Here is a 16,709-nt window from a genome sequence, read left to right on the forward strand (position 1 = left end):
ATATCCGTTAATTTTACCTAGGCTACTAATGTCAACATCGTTTGAGCATAAAGCCTATTGATGTTTACCCCTATCAAGCCTAACCTACTTACAGGCACGGAGCATTCCTCCTGGCGCATGATTGTATAGGCTACTTTTTTTACTTTCACTGTCTTTCTTGCTGCATGAGGTGATTTCCCCTGTAATTTTTTTATGAAGCATTCACACTGTTCAGGCTTGCTGCTCTGACGCTTTCAAGTGGCTCGCGGGACAAAAGGCGTACAACAATTACCCACCAACGCGCGTTCACGACTTTCACATTGGAGGCGCGGATCCTATTTTCCGTGCATTTTGCGGCTTTCAAGGCCGGTGTGAAAGAGCCTACTGTGTGTGAGACTTAAGTGCGACTCAAGTCCAAGTCCCCATCTCTGAGTCACACACAACAAGCATGCAGGTACACTCGAAAAAGATACTGAGACACACAGTGTCGGACTTCCCACATTGTTCTGCACGGTTTCAAAGTTTCTCTTATAGCTATCAAACACTGAACACCATAATATCAAATATCACCACCGGAGGCACTATCTATGATTGTGGTATTGGTAGACACTAGTCTTGTGTGAGTTGAAGCTACCCTGCCATTCTGCTGCAGTTGAAACTGAAAGCAGAGTCCAATGTACTGTAACTCCTGCAGTATTCATCATCACACTATTCCTCAAGATACTGTACAAGACACTGGCAGAACTTTGTTAGCAGTTAGGACTCAATAATACACAGAGGCAAACATATGCTTTTGATCATCACTTCTCAATAAACAGCCCAAGCAGGGGTGTGGTGGTAAATACAGAGGTGGGTAGTACCGCCTGGCCTCCTGGTGCAGCCAGAACCACCTGGAGCAGAATGCTCTAAAAACTGTAGAGATGGTTATAGATTTCAGGAGAGGCCCAGCCCCTACCGCACCCCTCATATGTGTGACTACCCAGTCAACACTAGGGCTGTACCAAATATAATTTGTTTAAAATTAGAATATTCTAGGTTATTTGAGGTTTTCCACGAATATTGGAATGTCCAAATATTGGAGTGCAGGCCTAGTCAACACTAGAGTCATTCAGATTCTTGGGATCTATAATCTCCCAAGACCTCAGATGGGAGGACAACATCACCACTATCACAAAAAAAGCCCCATCAGAAGCTGTTCGTCCTGCGGCGGCAGTTGAGGAAACTCAAATTGCAGCAGAAAAAAAGTCCAAAGTCCAAAACCGTGTTTTGAACCAGGCTTTAAACATGCTTAATCCTGTTGTAAAGACGGGCATTTTATCGCTTTTGGAGCCAGCCTCAAGTGGTCATTCGAGGAACTACAGTGCCTTTCAGTATCACTTCCGCCGCTTCCTCTGTCCAAGCCTGAGCTTGCCGCCTGGGCCTATGTCAGTTGATGGCGAACCCTGGTTTCAAAATGGTGTCGTGGAACCGAAAACGAGCGCCTGGCAAGATGCACACAACTGATAAGCCAAACAAAGCAACTAGTCCAGCTCACTGGAATAGTTACGTGATTCTTTCTAGTGGGATGAATGGTTTGAAGGCAGCGTTGACACCATTTGGCCTGCCTGCTTTCCTTGCTCCCTCTCTCTCCGTGGACCCCCTCCCCCTCTCCTCTTCCAACTCCTCTGGTTGGGTTTCTCTCTCTCTCGCTCTCTCTGCAGAGGAGATGGAGGCAGAGTGGGTGGTGCTAATACATAATGCACACTCAGGCTGAAAGGAAGTGTCTTTAAAGTGTATCTGTACTACAGGGTTTGTCCATCAGTCCCCTCTCTCTCCTCCTGCTCGGTGTCTCTAGGTAGGTAGATGAGAGCAGTGTGTTCTGGAGCTCCATCAGATCCTCCACCACAGCTAACTCGGCTTATTTATGTTCTCTCCTTTGCTTCTTCTCAGCGCCCAGTTCTCCGGCGTCTTCCCTGCCCTTCCCCTGTCCTCTGAGACAGGGTCATTAAAAGGGGTGGGCGGGTGTGCCTGGGACGGGGTGATTAAGTCATTAAACTCGCCCTCCCTGGATGCCTCTTTGGGCCTAATGAAAAACAACTGCATCGCCCCAGCTCATCCCCTTCCCTAGAGATTTCACTATAGACCTTATTGGCTAACCCCGGACGGCGCCATATTGTTGACATACAGTACCGTCCTGCAGCTGACAACTATAGCAACGGCCTTATTGTCGTTTCTGTTCCATTACAAAATAGCGATAGTGATGACAGCAATAAAAACCCCAGAGTTGTTGTTTGTATGCTGCCGTTAATGCCTGTAATAATAAACAAAAGAAAAAACGAGGTGAACAGACTTTGCTGTGAGGAGCTGTCAGAAAGTTTCACCTGTCTCTCCTAACTATCCACACATCTCCTGTGCTGCTGACGTATCCTCCGTCTCGCTCCCTTCACGTCTGTGGACGGTAGAGATAGAAACAAACCACGGGGACTTTATTGCTGTCATTACTAACAGCCATGCCTAACGCAGGTCACCATCCGAACACAATTGGAACGATACAGGTAACGCTAACAGCGGCTAGCTTCCTATAAAAGCTGCTCTCACATAGGTTGTCACTTAAAGGGCCCATATTTTGCTAATATAATGTATTATTATTTTATTGTTGGCCTCCAGTAGAGTAACTTATTGCATCATTCATAGTTGAAAAAACTCAGTTTATCTTGTACTGGCTCTCACTGCCCCCTTCAGTTCAGCCTCTGTATGAAACGCTCTGTTTTAGGTCCTGTCTTTGAACCCCCACCCTCCGGAAAATACTCCAGGAGGCAGGAGGGCAGCGCGAGGAGTTTTTGTGTTTGGCAGCGGAACGAGCTAACCTTAACGAGCTAACCATAACTTCCCAAATGCTTGTGACTATAGTGTGCCTCTCCTAGCAAAGGCTACACGGACCAAACCAAAATGAGGACTTGGAGAAGTCAGCAAGTTGGACTAACGTTACAAGTTCTGAAAATGTGTGCCTTCGTCATTCATCGGTTGTTCATGTCTATGAAAGGCAGCTGTGCTGCTAGGCTAATAGCAAGTGCTAACGTTACCCAGCCGGTGGTAAGTAACGTTAGCGCTACCTAGCTGCTAGGTACAACCGATGCTGGAATGAGACACATATTTTCAGAACTTACCACTTCAGTCCTACATCCTGGCTCACTTCCAAGTCGTCTCCTTGTTTTGTGTGAAAGTGAAAGGCAGATACGGCCGAGACGAGTGGAAATTAGCAGCGCTACTGTCGTGTCGGTCGGCAGTGTACTGGAGAAATGTCAACACAGGGAAGGGTGGGGGCTGGCTAGGGCGTGCGCGCGCTGCGCGCCGGCCAGCCGCAGCGCATTGTTGCCAGGGTAACAAGTCCTACCTGACGTCACCAAAACTATGGTTCTCGCACAAAATTGGCATAAATCCATGTAATCTCGTCTACGAGAGTTCATGTCCGGGAGGGGGGGTTCATGGGGGTAACATTAAAACACTTTCACATATTTATTTGAAGCTTAGCCCATGTTTAATATGACCATCCAAGATTGTAACAACATATTGATACAAAATTAAGAAATGCATAATATGGCCCCTTTAAGAGCTGCAGCGCTATGTCGAGAACATGGCGGCGGTGGGCGTGCCCGTACGTGAGTGACATCAATCGAATAAGGTCGATATCGGGGCTTATCTGTGAGGTATAGAGCTGAACAGTCACGTGACGTCTTCAGCCCCGGAAGAGAGTTTCCAATTCATTTTCTCCATAAGACATTTCGAAAAAATGTGTTGAGAAAATGGCTTCTAAATAATGTAAATATATGACTCTTATAGTCTTAATATTAATGCATCCTTGTATTGCGTTGTTTTAGTTTGGCCTCATTTGGTTTGAGTTGATACATGCATCAAGGCTATCATTTATTTATTTGTTACTTTGTAAAGGCTACAGTCAAATGTCATTGTCATGCTGAATTTTCATTCTTGGGTTAGCTGGGTACTTGGTGACACAAAATGCTCACTGTCCAATTGTAGCTTTTGTACTTTCAAATGGATATTTTAAATTATTTTAATGCACGTGTGTTATCAACCTCAAGTTGAAAATTGCACCACCTAGTTAACGCACAAAGACGTTAAAATGTTAATGCTGTCACAGCCTGGTGTTATACGGAAGTGATAACTAGTGCCAGTACTACTGTAGCTGCATTTATTCTTGAGAAAATCCCCAATTTGTCCATCACAAAACAATTTTACAATAATTCTATCATTCATAGAAAACTGACCCTGATCATTGAGAAAGCACTTAATAATTTATCAATGTGGATTTGAGAACCTGAATAAGGTTTGGATATCCATTGTATGGTTTCCTTGCTTTCTACTGTATGTTGGCCAAATGGGGACATCAAATTAGCCATCATCTGATCAAGTACAGAATGATGGCTAATTTCTTGGAATAACCTCTTCTTCCAGTTGGTGTATTTATGAGAAAGACCCAGTGAAAAACTGCTGAAGAGAAAGAATAAAAACAAGCCATCAGCAGTGAGTGAATTTCTACCTTGATGTGTCTGCGCCAGGTCAAAGCAAGAGCAATGCAAACAATGTGGTGCCACTGAACTGAGACATGATGATGGTTTCTATCAGACAGAATAGATAAGCAACAGTCAAGCTGTGCTGACATCTATTCCAGAGCAGGAGCAAGCTAAGCTAAGCTAAGGGGGCAGAGGAGCTGCTTAACGTCGATGAAGACCACCTACCTGTCCGGAGAGCTGTGGGGGGCGCAATGGAGTGCAGAGGACATGATCAGATTTTAAAGTCGAACTGAACCTGTTCGTCACGTGCATATGAGTCCGTTTCAGACTGAAAACATAGTTTGTCTAAGATGACAGGTTGAGAGGCGGGTCATAGTATCATGTCGATGATTTTATTTGACAATTCTGGGGACTGGATTGGGCTTTGGCCAATCCTGGCGTGTTCCGCCTCCAAATCGAGTGGGATTCAGTGTGTTGTGGTGCTCCCCTCGGGAAGAGCCTTTTGACGGGAGGAGTGGAGCTCAGCGAGCCGCAGGCAGCCAGCTGCCTTCGTGTTGCCGAGCGGAGAGTGCAGCACGTCGGCCTGGAATCTCCGAAGTGCGACCCCTGACAACCAAGCTCTCGGATGCGCGCGCCATTATCGCTGCTGTAAATACGATCTCTCTGGAATGCGCGTTTTAACGAGCCAGTTACATTTCTTTGCATTCTTAGAGATTATAGTTTTTGTTTTTTGTTAATGTTTCTAACAATTGGCCAAGTTAGTAGTTAGTTTATGGGATAGGAATTCTGCCAGATGACAGGCACTAGGCGCCATTTTCTATTTCATTTGAAAGAGAAAATTATCCAGAAATGAAGATTTGATTGACAGCTGCATGTCATGATATCATTGGTTGAAATGGGGTAGAAATTTGATAGTACTAGGTAGGGCTGGGTCGGTTTGAAAATTTTAAAACCGGTTCGATATTGCCGTCTAAACCGGATCGAACCGGTATACCGATTTCTTTTGTAATTAATTTTTTTTTGTTTTTTTGTTTTTTTTAAGCAGGGCTCCCGAGTGTGGCCCATAACTGTCTGTAGTGCAACTTCAGTCCACCTGATAGCGATAATACACCTCTAAGCTGGTATTGTCAACCAGCAATGATACTGAATAAAAAGAAGCAGGACACCTGTGTAACAAACACACCCTGTATTTATTTCTCATAACTATTCAGCTTAACTTTTCTTCAAACATCAACATAATAAACAAAATAAGACTTTTGCATACTAGTGCAACTTGAGAAGAGGCTAATACGAACAATAGTGCAATCAGAATGGACTGGCAAAAAGTTTTTTTTTTGTTTTTTCGGTTCGCACGTGATCAAACTGGTTTGGGCTCGTACACCGAACCGGTAAAACCGGAAATCGACCCATGCCTAGTACTAGGTGACGTCAGCAAACTGTACATTACTGTTATCAATGAAATCTTGAAAAATGAACTTTTGATGTGAAAAAGTGTGAAAAACTAAACAAATTTGATTGTTGTGATTTTGGGTTTGCATACATTATTAAATAGGTGCACTGCATACCCAGGTATTTGAACTAAAAGAAAAGAAAAGTAATTTTTGGGTTCAGCTCGACTTTAAGTAAGCACAAAGAATCAAGGCTTCAAAATCAGAGGAATCCTCATGCATGTCAGCTGGGTTTATGACCTATTGTGTGTCTGGGTCGTCCACATTCACGCAGAGGTGCATTTTTATGCAAACCCCCCAAGTATGAATTGGAAGGGAAAATAGACCAGGGGGTTGTGGTAGCAACGTCAGAATCTGTAGTTAACACTGACTTTGGGCAAATTAATTTTAAACCCAAAGAAACAAGTTCTTAAAACCATATCAAACTTGTGGGGGAGGAAATAGCTCTGCAACAAAAAGAGGTTAAATGCATATTAATTGTGCAACTGCTGCCCGCGGAGTCAGGGAAAGGTCAAAAACCTTGCTTTCTGTCACAATAGACAGTGGCTGATGAAAGTCTCCATACTGTGAGGTCACGTGTGAAGCAGAAGTAATATCTAGCCCAGTGGTTCCCAAACAGGGGTACGCATATCCCCCCTAGGGATACGTGGAGGTACTACAGGGGGTAATTGAGAGAAATCGAAAAACGTGTGAATAAATCAGGAAAAATAAATGAGACATTAAAATAAATCTGCTCATTAATTAATTAACTAATTGCAACTCACTCCATTTCTCATTTTCTAATGTTATATATTCTTCAAAAGGTGGCTACTTAGTGGCCAAGATCACTCAACACAAGTTCAGCACCATTGAGAGCTCCGGAGTGGAGGAGCCCACAGGTGGTGTTGGAATCAGCCAGGGAAGTGGAGTAGGAAAACCCTCTGGGGAGAGAGGAGAGGCTGCATGCCAACTCTGTGAGTGAGGCCTGCCCTGTGCAGATGAATGACCCAACTTGCGACAATAGCTGCACAGCACGATACTGCATCATGGGTATTCTGCTAGTATGCCATACAGTTTTCTCTTGGAGTTGTTTTCTAAGCTAAATGTTGTGGTCTGGTAAAGGGGGTACTTGGATTCAGAAATCAGGGAACGGGGGGTACTGAAGCCCCCCCCCCCCCCCTCCCCCCAGAAAATGGAGACCCACCGATGGCCTCACAACAGGTTCAGATGATCTTGCATGGTGGCACTAATGTCAAACCCTCTGCTGCCAAATCCTGCCAACCTGAGCTGTTCACTTAGATAGTGCAATGCACCATCGTGTGAGAGACAAGTGCACTATCTGTCCTCTTTTGGCTCCCCACCTCTCATGCATTAACGGCAAAGATGGCAGCACATCCGGAGACTTTGAGAGGGGGAAACTCTTTTGGAGACTGTTAGAAAGAGAAGCCAAATGCATCAAAATGATCTGGATGCTGGTAGAAGATCTGGAAGCAATGCCCATCAGCAACATCCATCCCCTGCTGCCAAATTCAGAGTCCTCTATTTCAGAGTGTGCAGGCTGGCGTGAATAGGGTTTCAATGTAGTGAGTCCCCCTGGACCCAGGTGGTCATTTGAGTGGGTCCTAAGGAGATTTAGTGGGTACCCAATAAAATGTGTTTTTTGACAAATTGTATCGTTAAACTTGGGTGTATATTAGTTATAATTATGGTTATATTCATGTACAGTATGTTTGAAAATGTATCTGAAAATTACACATAATACTGTACATGTAAAATCCCACGGGTGCACGAGATAGTATTTTCTGAATCTGATGGCTCCTGTTTTTTGAGTAAAAAAAAATACCTAATGTTATGAATGATGTAAATCATTTAAATGTTCACTCTGTTGTTCAGCCGCAGCACTAATATGAAATGGTTATAGGCTGGCCACCACTATGGCCCAAGTAAGCTATTACCACACATCACATGGGTGCATATCGATGCTGACACAAATACATTTTTGTAGTGCTTTGAATGGTTTTTCCACTTTCATTATATCCGGTTGAACTTTACAAACTTTCTTTAGTGCCTTGGTCTGATTATTTGAATTTATCTGATGGATGTATCTTTGTATTGTAAATGCGTTTACTGCTATACGCTACACACATAAACACAGAGCCACACTATGTGAGTCCAGTCTGTGCGTTATATAATAATAATATATTCAGTCAGCATCATCAAACAACAAATGGACAAAGCAAAACTGCAGAATCCATTAGTAGTCTCTCAAGCCAGTAGACTCTTCGATTGGTCCAGAGAAGGTCTAAACAGGACAGAGGAAGTTGTCGTCTTCCAAAGAAGAAAGAAATGCTTCAGACCAACTAGAATCCATAGCAAGCCATGATCTTGATGATGAAGAAGATGATGAAAGTGATTCTTAATCCACCAAACCAAGATACCACACGCGCATGCGCATAGTACACACACACACACACACACGCACGCGCACACACACACACACACACACACACACACACACACACACACACACACACGGCTTGAACGCTCTATTGAAATCAGAAGTCATTACTACTGAGAGTTGGACATGCACTTAGGGCTGCAGCGATATGGACAAAAAATCATATCTGTATTTTTTAGGCTGAATGGCAATACACAATATATATCTCAGCATTTTCTACAAAGTGGGCTTGTTCAGTTATAACCTGTTGCTTTGACAAAATATTTTGATTTTTTAAAAATAAATAATCATCAGTCATGTGGATATAATGACTAAGTTGGTAAAGGCAAATAATAGAACAGCTACAACCGTCTGGTAAGTTCAGAAAATGACATCACATGTAGGTAATGCAGCCTTTAAAACCAGGAAAAGACAACACTCATGCCACATCCCGATATTACAATATCCAACATTTAAGCGACATCTAGTCTCATATCAACATATCGATATAATATCAATATTGATGCACCAGAATGGAGAATGGTCTCTCTCTCCAACAGTTCAAGACTAATCAGGTGTGGGGGAGAATAACATGTTATAAACTGAAGGAAACGGAATTCTGTTCTGGTACCACTGCAGTAGGCTGCTACACAACGTTGCTACAGTCAGAGCTGCGGAATGAGTGAGTGAGGAGCAGCTTTGGACCACCAGGCTACTCTGCGGGAAGTGACTTCAGTCTGTCTGCTTGCCCCCACATTGTTTTGGCTTTAGTTTGGACTGAGCAGCATCATGTCATAATATGTGTCAGAGCCGCAAGGTGCATGCAACGCCACTCCAGACCGCCAACTGAAAGGAGTTATATGAATAATTTATGATTTTCCGTACATTCGTGTACAATGTCTGCCATTCGGGGGGGGACAACCCAATCAATAAGCTAATATATAGGCTATGCGCGGCGCTATACTAATTCAGTTCAAATTTCACAATATTGACGAGTCAATGACGACAAACCCGACCGGTGTTCAGCCTGGGTATATTTAATACATCTGTATACCCAGGAGGAGTCTAGAGAGACTTGTGGAGCTTCATTTAGCTGTTGGAACAACCGCGTGTGCGAGTTTCCCATCCCATGATGCCGTACGGAGAATACATATCAATCCAACAAATCAATCGTGCGCAGTTTTTAGAGGACAACGCGATATAAGTATCACTGTATCAAACACTCTAACAGCTGATTCATGAAAATAGAAACTATTCAATGGAGGATAATGTTGGTAGCCTAGCTAGCCTACTTTACGCACCAGATAGGCTAATTGTTTTATAGGCTGCTACCGGAGCATCCTGTTAATTTGCCTGCTCCGGCGGGGCTGATGCGTGATATAGGATGTCAACACTGCAGGGCTATGACAAAGCCATGGTGTGCATTCAACAGATGCACCTATAGGCTACCTACCGGTGAGAGGTTGCATGCAAAAGCGCTAATTATCAAACAGAAGAAAATGTGCATGTTTTACCGTTGATTGAAAGTCAACAGTTTGTTAGAAGCTGGATCCGTACTGTTCATGTCCCCATGCGATGTCAGTCCAGCAGACAGAGCAACAAACGCGCGTCTCTCTCTCTCTCTCTCTCTCTCTCTCTCTCTCCTCTCGCTAAAGACGCAGCAGGACCATCACTGCAGCCCAGGGCAAACTCCACAACAAACTGCCCGAAGCCCGTGCGCTCTGCTCGGACTCTGACAGGCTCCTCCGTCCCTGGTCTGGTCCCAACGCGGTGCTTACAGCATGCTGTGTGGGAGAGCGCGACTTCCCCTTCAAAACACTGTGTGCATTATGATCCTGGCTGTGCTTACTGTATGAGCTCGCTCTCTCTCTCTCTCTCTCTCTCTCTCTCTCTCTCTCTCCCCTCTATCTCTCTCCACTCTCTCTCTCTCTCTCTCTCCTCTCTCTCTCTCTCTCTCTCTCTCGATTTATCTCCTCTCTCTCTCTCTCGGTATGCCTGCACCACACACTTTACAATAAGGGCAATTAAGGCTTAATTATACTTAATTAACAGTTACGTAATGTGTGTTGTTGTAATGGTGTTCATGTTAACTAAGTAGGCTAATCATCATTTATAGCCTACACGATTATTTACTTAGGCTTAGTTATATGATTATGGTTCAGGTTAACGAACCCTAAGGGTCAGTTGATATATTAAGCATTATAGTTAATATGCATTATTATAAGCATGAACTAACTGTTAATTAATGTAGGCCTACCCTTGTAAGGTGTTACCGGTTTCTGCTCTGCCATTTCATTTCATCGCTCTCTGTATGATCTCTCTCACCCCACTCTCTCGCTCACTCTCTCCCCCTCTATCACTATCTCCCTCTCTCCGCCACCCACCCACCCTCCCTCTCTCTCTCTCTCACTCACCTGCACACTCACTCTACTGCACCATGGAGCAAAAGGTTATTGCTCTGCCTTCTCATCTCTCTCTCTCTCTCTCTGCCCCTCCCCCTTTTCTCATATCAATAGTGCATTTCAATCTATGACAATTAGGCTGTGGTGGGGTCACAGTGTCTCTGGCGGCATCACTCAGACAGAGCTCGTGTCACGTCGCTGCAACGTGAAAAGCACAGCTGTTACATCACAGTCACCAATTATGCCACCATGCCTCTCTACAGGCAGTTAGTGTCCCGGAGCGCCAGGCAATATGAGGAGACATGTCTGAGGTTAGTACGACACCAAACACCACTCCACCCTGTGTGAGGAAACCAGCCCAAAGGAAAATAACCTACATGTTCTCTTCTCAAATCCAATAATATATTGGATTTATTTATTTATATATATATATATATATATATATATATATATATATATATATATATATATATATATATATATATATATATATATATATATATGTATATATATATATATATATATATATATATATATATATATATATATATAATATATATATACTACACCAGTGGTTCTCAACGTGGGGTCCGGAGACCCCATGTTAACACCGTTAGAGAATGTAAGAATGGGTCCAAGAGACAAATTCAAGTGGGGGTCCATGGGGGTGCACTAAATTAGGGGTCCTTATGGAAAAAGCTGAGAAGAACCACTGAACTACACCATTTTAGGAGCAGACAAACTTTTTTCTCTGCCTACAAGTTAGTAGCCCATCTTCAGCTGCCTTGTCATCTGCGACAGTCCCTCTGTGCAGAATAACATATTTTCTATTAAAACTCAAGCGCCATCATTCAGAAACCACGCCCAAAACGGGGGGAAACCAACCCCCCCCCCCCCCCCAACCCTGGTGTTCTCCTATGCCACGTGTTGCACACAAAGATCATATACGGAAGATGAACACTCCAACTTACTTCCTTGACAGCTAGATCTAATTTGTTCTTCTTGCCAATTATCAATGGCTTCCTTGTTTTGCTCGAGAGTACAAAAAAAATGTCATTGGTGATTTTTTTTTACATTTGTTGTGTGCGCAGCCCACCACACAACAGCTTTTAGCCATGTTTAATTCAAGGAAAATGACGCTGGTGTGTGGAAGTGAACAGAGCTTTTCCCCCGTGATGGGTGTGGCCTATTTCATGCAGTGTCTCTATGAGTAGAACTCAAAACCCCTAGCAACAGAAAGAGAGCGATAGAATGTTACTGACTGATCTTTCCCCATACAGTAGCAGGCGTTCAGACCACACCCGTGGCCACTTCAACAGAACATCTGCCAAAGATCATGTCTTCCTGAATGCTGTTGGTGTGTTTTTGGTGCTCTGAGCGTATCAGGGTATGTAGTAGGGCTGCACGATATGAGGAAAAGCTGCGATGTGCGATAACACTGTTCAATATTGTGATGACGATATGACCTGCGATAAATAAATAAATGCTATAAACAAAAATATTAATGGGTAGGGGTGCTCCGATCCGGCTAAGCCACGATCCGATCCAATTCCGATTCCTGGGGTCACTATCCGATTCCAGAATCGATTCTCAATTCCAACGATTCTCGATTCCATAATCTAGAATCGATTCTCAATTATGTAGTTTTATATTGCAATAACACACAAAGGTAAATCTAAGAAAAAAATGACAAATGTATTAATGCTGAACTTCAAATTCAACTTCTGAAGTATTACAGTGAGGGCCTAAATTCATTTTGCAATATGAGTGTGTTAATTTAAGCATACGTATCAGTAAGTGGCACAGGATTCTCAAAGCCTGTGTTGAGGGTCATACGAACAAAAATGCACTCTTGAAGCTAAAAAAAAATCCAAAACCAACAAGTTAATTATTTACATTTTTACTTCAATGTAGAACAGTAATTTCTTACACATGAGATTACTTTTAGCCTTTTAGTCATAACGATTATTGAAAGATATTCCATATTCCAGACTGAAATGTTATAACAGAAGTGGAGTATTGGCCAGAATGACATGAACATTTGGACACTTATTCAGCCGGTATCTTGCATGTTGCGTTCAGGTGCACTGTTTGTTTTTTTTGCGATAACACGTGACTTTTGCGATGTGTTCATCGCGCATTTTCATATCGCGATGACGATGAAAATACGATTAATCGTGCAGCCCTAGTGTGTAGGTGTGTTTTTGGTGCTGTGAGTGTATCAGGCCGGGTGTGTAGGTGTTGCATTGTGTGTGTGTGTGTGTGTGTGTGTGTGAGAGACAGAGAGCGTTCGGCCTCTCAGATCCTCACCAATCAATCAGCCCTATTGGCCCCCCGGGGGCCCGCCCATAATCCCACTCAATGGCCAGGTCCAGGCGATGATGAGGTCATTCACTCAGCACTCTCTCCCTCCCCTCTCTCTCTCTCTCTCTCTCTCTTTCCAGTCCCTCTCTTCATCTCTCGCCCTTTCTCTTTCTCTTCAATATCGGCCGCCCCCTTCACGCCTTTCCTCATCATCATCAAGACTTTCGCTTGATTAACTCATTATGTGGTGGCTTCTGGACAACAAAAAGACACTTGTGCGAGTACTTCACAGACACACACACACACACAGACACACACACACACACACACACACAGATGGGATTTGCATTTATTAGACTCTATTGCTGCCTTAATCAGAGTCTGCAACTGAGCTAGGCAGCAGAGGTAAAGTAACAGCCTGGTGGCCACTGGCCAGAATAAAATGTCGTCATTGTATGTTTCTGGAATCCACGGATACGTCGAATATGAACGTTTCTGAAGCAAAATACATTTCATATCACGTTTCTAGATACGTATTAACGTTCGACACATCATAGACTCTGCGATTGAAACAGTGGAGGTGGCCAATAAGGGCGTAAACACTTGCCTACAGGGCCGTGTTCAATTCCCACTCATAACCCTAACCTTAACAAAACTGTTTTATAGTGTCCTAGAGAGAGAGTGGCGTCAGCGCAGGACCAAAATGCTGTACCACTGTTCCTTCAGAAGTTGTAGTTGTCAGACTGTGCTCCATAGTTGATTGCTCTATTGCTGACAAAAAATGTGTTATTGTAAGTCGCTTTGGATAAAAGCGTCTGCCAAATGACGTAATGTAATGTAATGTAATGTAATGTGACTCATTAGCCAATGAACAGCCAGGAAGGGTTCTCGCGCTACTTTTAAATGCTAAAATAAAGCTGATAATGTATAATTTGATTAAAGGTCCCAATTCGTGCAGCTGTAACCTCTTAAAAACGTGTGTCTCTGGTCCATAAAACATGATTCTGGATTAATCTGTCGAAAATATAGCAACCCCGTTTGTTGTGACGGAGTTCTCACTTCCTCATCTAGTCGCTTCCCAAGAATGGCCTGTTTCTATAATATATTCAGAACTAACAGTTCCCATTGGCCGCTGAGGGAGAGCCCGCCCCAGGCTCCCAGCGGCCAATCAGATCAGCGTCTGTGGACCAGCACGCTAGGTTGCGAGTTATCATTAACTTAACGGTACTACGCTAAAGAGGACATCTCAAAATGCCTACTTACCGAATGCACCTCTGCAGTTGCTGGATCACGTACAGTTGGCGTCGCTCCAGCTAGAAGTGTTAATTTTGTGGCTATAGACTAAATGGTGCAGGTAGCTTGTGTGAGATTGACCCGCGCAGTATGCAGGAGGAAGCTAGTGACGTCGATATTCCCCCAGATTCCCCTCTGGGCAAACGAAGCGTTTGGGGGTGTGGCTTGGAGGAGACTGCAGGGGGACGCTGGATAGGGACAAATCCAACTCTGGCAGTTCTGAGCTTGTGACCACTCATTACAGGGAGGGCTGACAGCAGTATATATGCATTTACAAGTAAAAACAGCTTTTGCACGGAATGGGACCTTTAAAAAAATAAAAACTATATAAGTACAACACAAACTGTCCATTTTGCTGCAACTCGACAGTGCTGCTTAATCCAGGACCTTACTTCCTGGAACTAAAAAACAAGTCCATTGGAGTGAATGGAGATCTCGCGACTCTTCTATATACTGTACATGGCTCTGCTGTTTTACTTGCCTAAACATAACCAAAGTTGTTTTACTTGCCTATACAGTAACCAAAGTTGTTTACTTGCCAAAGTTTTTAAAGTTAAAGTTGTTAAAGTAAATTTCAAAATAACCGCCGTTTTGTTTGAAGAATTTACGTTGAGATTGTAGGTTTGCAGAAAATGTGACGGTTTTGAGAAACACAAAAATCCGACGTTTTGTTTCAAATTGACGTTGAGGCGTATCCGTGCATTGCAGAAACATACACTGTCCACATTTGATTCTGGTGATTGGGTTGCAGCCTTGGGTATACTATGTAACTTTTTTAGGGCCCTTCAAACGTAAACAAACGTCTTTCTTTTTTACATCTTAAAGTCATATTCTTGAAGAGTAGGACTCTTAATGAACAATGTGCTCTTTTAATTATATTATTAGTTATTATATTGCACCATAACTCAAAACACAAGGATGTTTTGCTCCAATGTTTACAAACAAATACAAACGTAAACAACCCGTTTATGGCTTTCAAATAGATCTAAAACTCAATTTTAGCTCTTACAAACTGCTAATCCTTGTATCAAGAGCTCCGTCAGAGCTAAAAGATACTTTATGATGTACAAAAAGAAGAAGAAGAAAAAAATCTAATCTGTTTACATTTGAAGTGGCCCCAAAAGTGGCATAGTATCCCTTTAATCAGCGTCTGCAACTGAGCTGTAAGCAAAGGTGAAGTAAAGGAGAAGAATAGAGACGGATGGACTTGTCAATACCTTCTGGAAGAAAGGGATTTAGGACCCAGGGAACGAAAACATGAGATGAAGAAAACAAATTAGACCGTCGGCTACCCTGAGGGGCAAAGGGTTAGAGAAGAACACACACACACACACACACACACACACACACACACACACACAAACACACACACACACACACACACACACACACACACACACACACACACAATAGCAGGTGAAACGTGAGCCGGGGTAAATCTGATACCTTCACAATAGCTCAGCCACAGCCTGTCTCCAGTTCAGTCTGTACGCACGGCATGAAAGAGTGCAGGAATGCTCAGCTCAGGCTACACAGCACTCAACTGCTCATCAATGTTTCATGAGCAGAGAGAAACCCCCCCTCTGTGGCACAGCACACTACACATGAGAAAATACCTTCATTCTCAGCCCGCTCTCTCTGAATGTCCCAACCTTTCCAAATAGCTCTCACACACCCAGCTGTAGCTGTACTGTGTGACTGCCTGGTGGTGTCTGGCTGGAGAGAACAGCCTTTTCAGAGGGATCGCTTCAGAATGAGGCGACGACACACCTTCGTTCTCACGTCGGCATCGAGTTACACAAACAAACCCACCTGAGATGCTTGAACACCCCCCGGCCCTGAATTAGACCCCTTATAATGAGCGCACGCACACACACACACACACACACACCCGCACGCACGCACGCACGCACACACACACACACACACACAACCACTCATACAGTGTGTCCCATAAACACAACTTCCAAACACAGACGTCCATTGTTAGGTCGTTGACACACACACACTGTCCTTTGCATAAGGTCCTTTGCCGACAACGGAAGACTTCCTCTTCAAAGATCCACCTGTTGTGTTCGTGGGCCTGAGAGCCCCATCATCATCGTGCTATCATCGAACAGTACGGAGAGCGAGAGAAACCTACCTACCTCCGTTCAGTAGGTCTACTCAATATCTCCATCAGTAAGGTCCGCAATTTACGTTTTGGCAAATTCATGACGACGGCCATTCCAAAGTTGTGCACCTCCTCTGGCCGTACGTGGCTCGTTCCAGTTTGCCGCTCCTAGCGAGTTGCAAAAGACACTACGACTCCACACCTTCGTTCAGTTACCCCCCTTTAATAATTCACTACGAGTGC

At 43.7% G+C, this 16,709-nt stretch overlaps 1 protein-coding gene across 3 annotated transcripts in view; it reads right to left on the minus strand.

Moving 5' to 3' along the window:
• Positions 1-9,977, minus strand: part of garnl3 (GTPase activating Rap/RanGAP domain like 3) — a 105,984-nt gene extending 96,007 nt beyond the window's left edge. For all 3 annotated transcript variants that reach the window (XM_083642430.1, XM_083642429.1, XM_083642428.1), the window contains exon 1: positions 9,869-9,977. In XM_083642430.1, the coding sequence (XP_083498556.1) occupies positions 9,869-9,918 (50 nt within the window). In that variant the 5' untranslated portion in view covers positions 9,919-9,977. The remainder of the gene's footprint in view (positions 1-9,868) is intronic.
• Between the last annotated feature and the right edge of the window lie 6,732 nt (positions 9,978-16,709).

This window comes from Poromitra crassiceps (genome assembly GCF_964638095.1).
Source record: "Poromitra crassiceps genome assembly, chromosome: 8".
Classification (NCBI taxonomy): Eukaryota; Metazoa; Chordata; class Actinopteri; order Beryciformes; family Melamphaidae; genus Poromitra; species Poromitra crassiceps.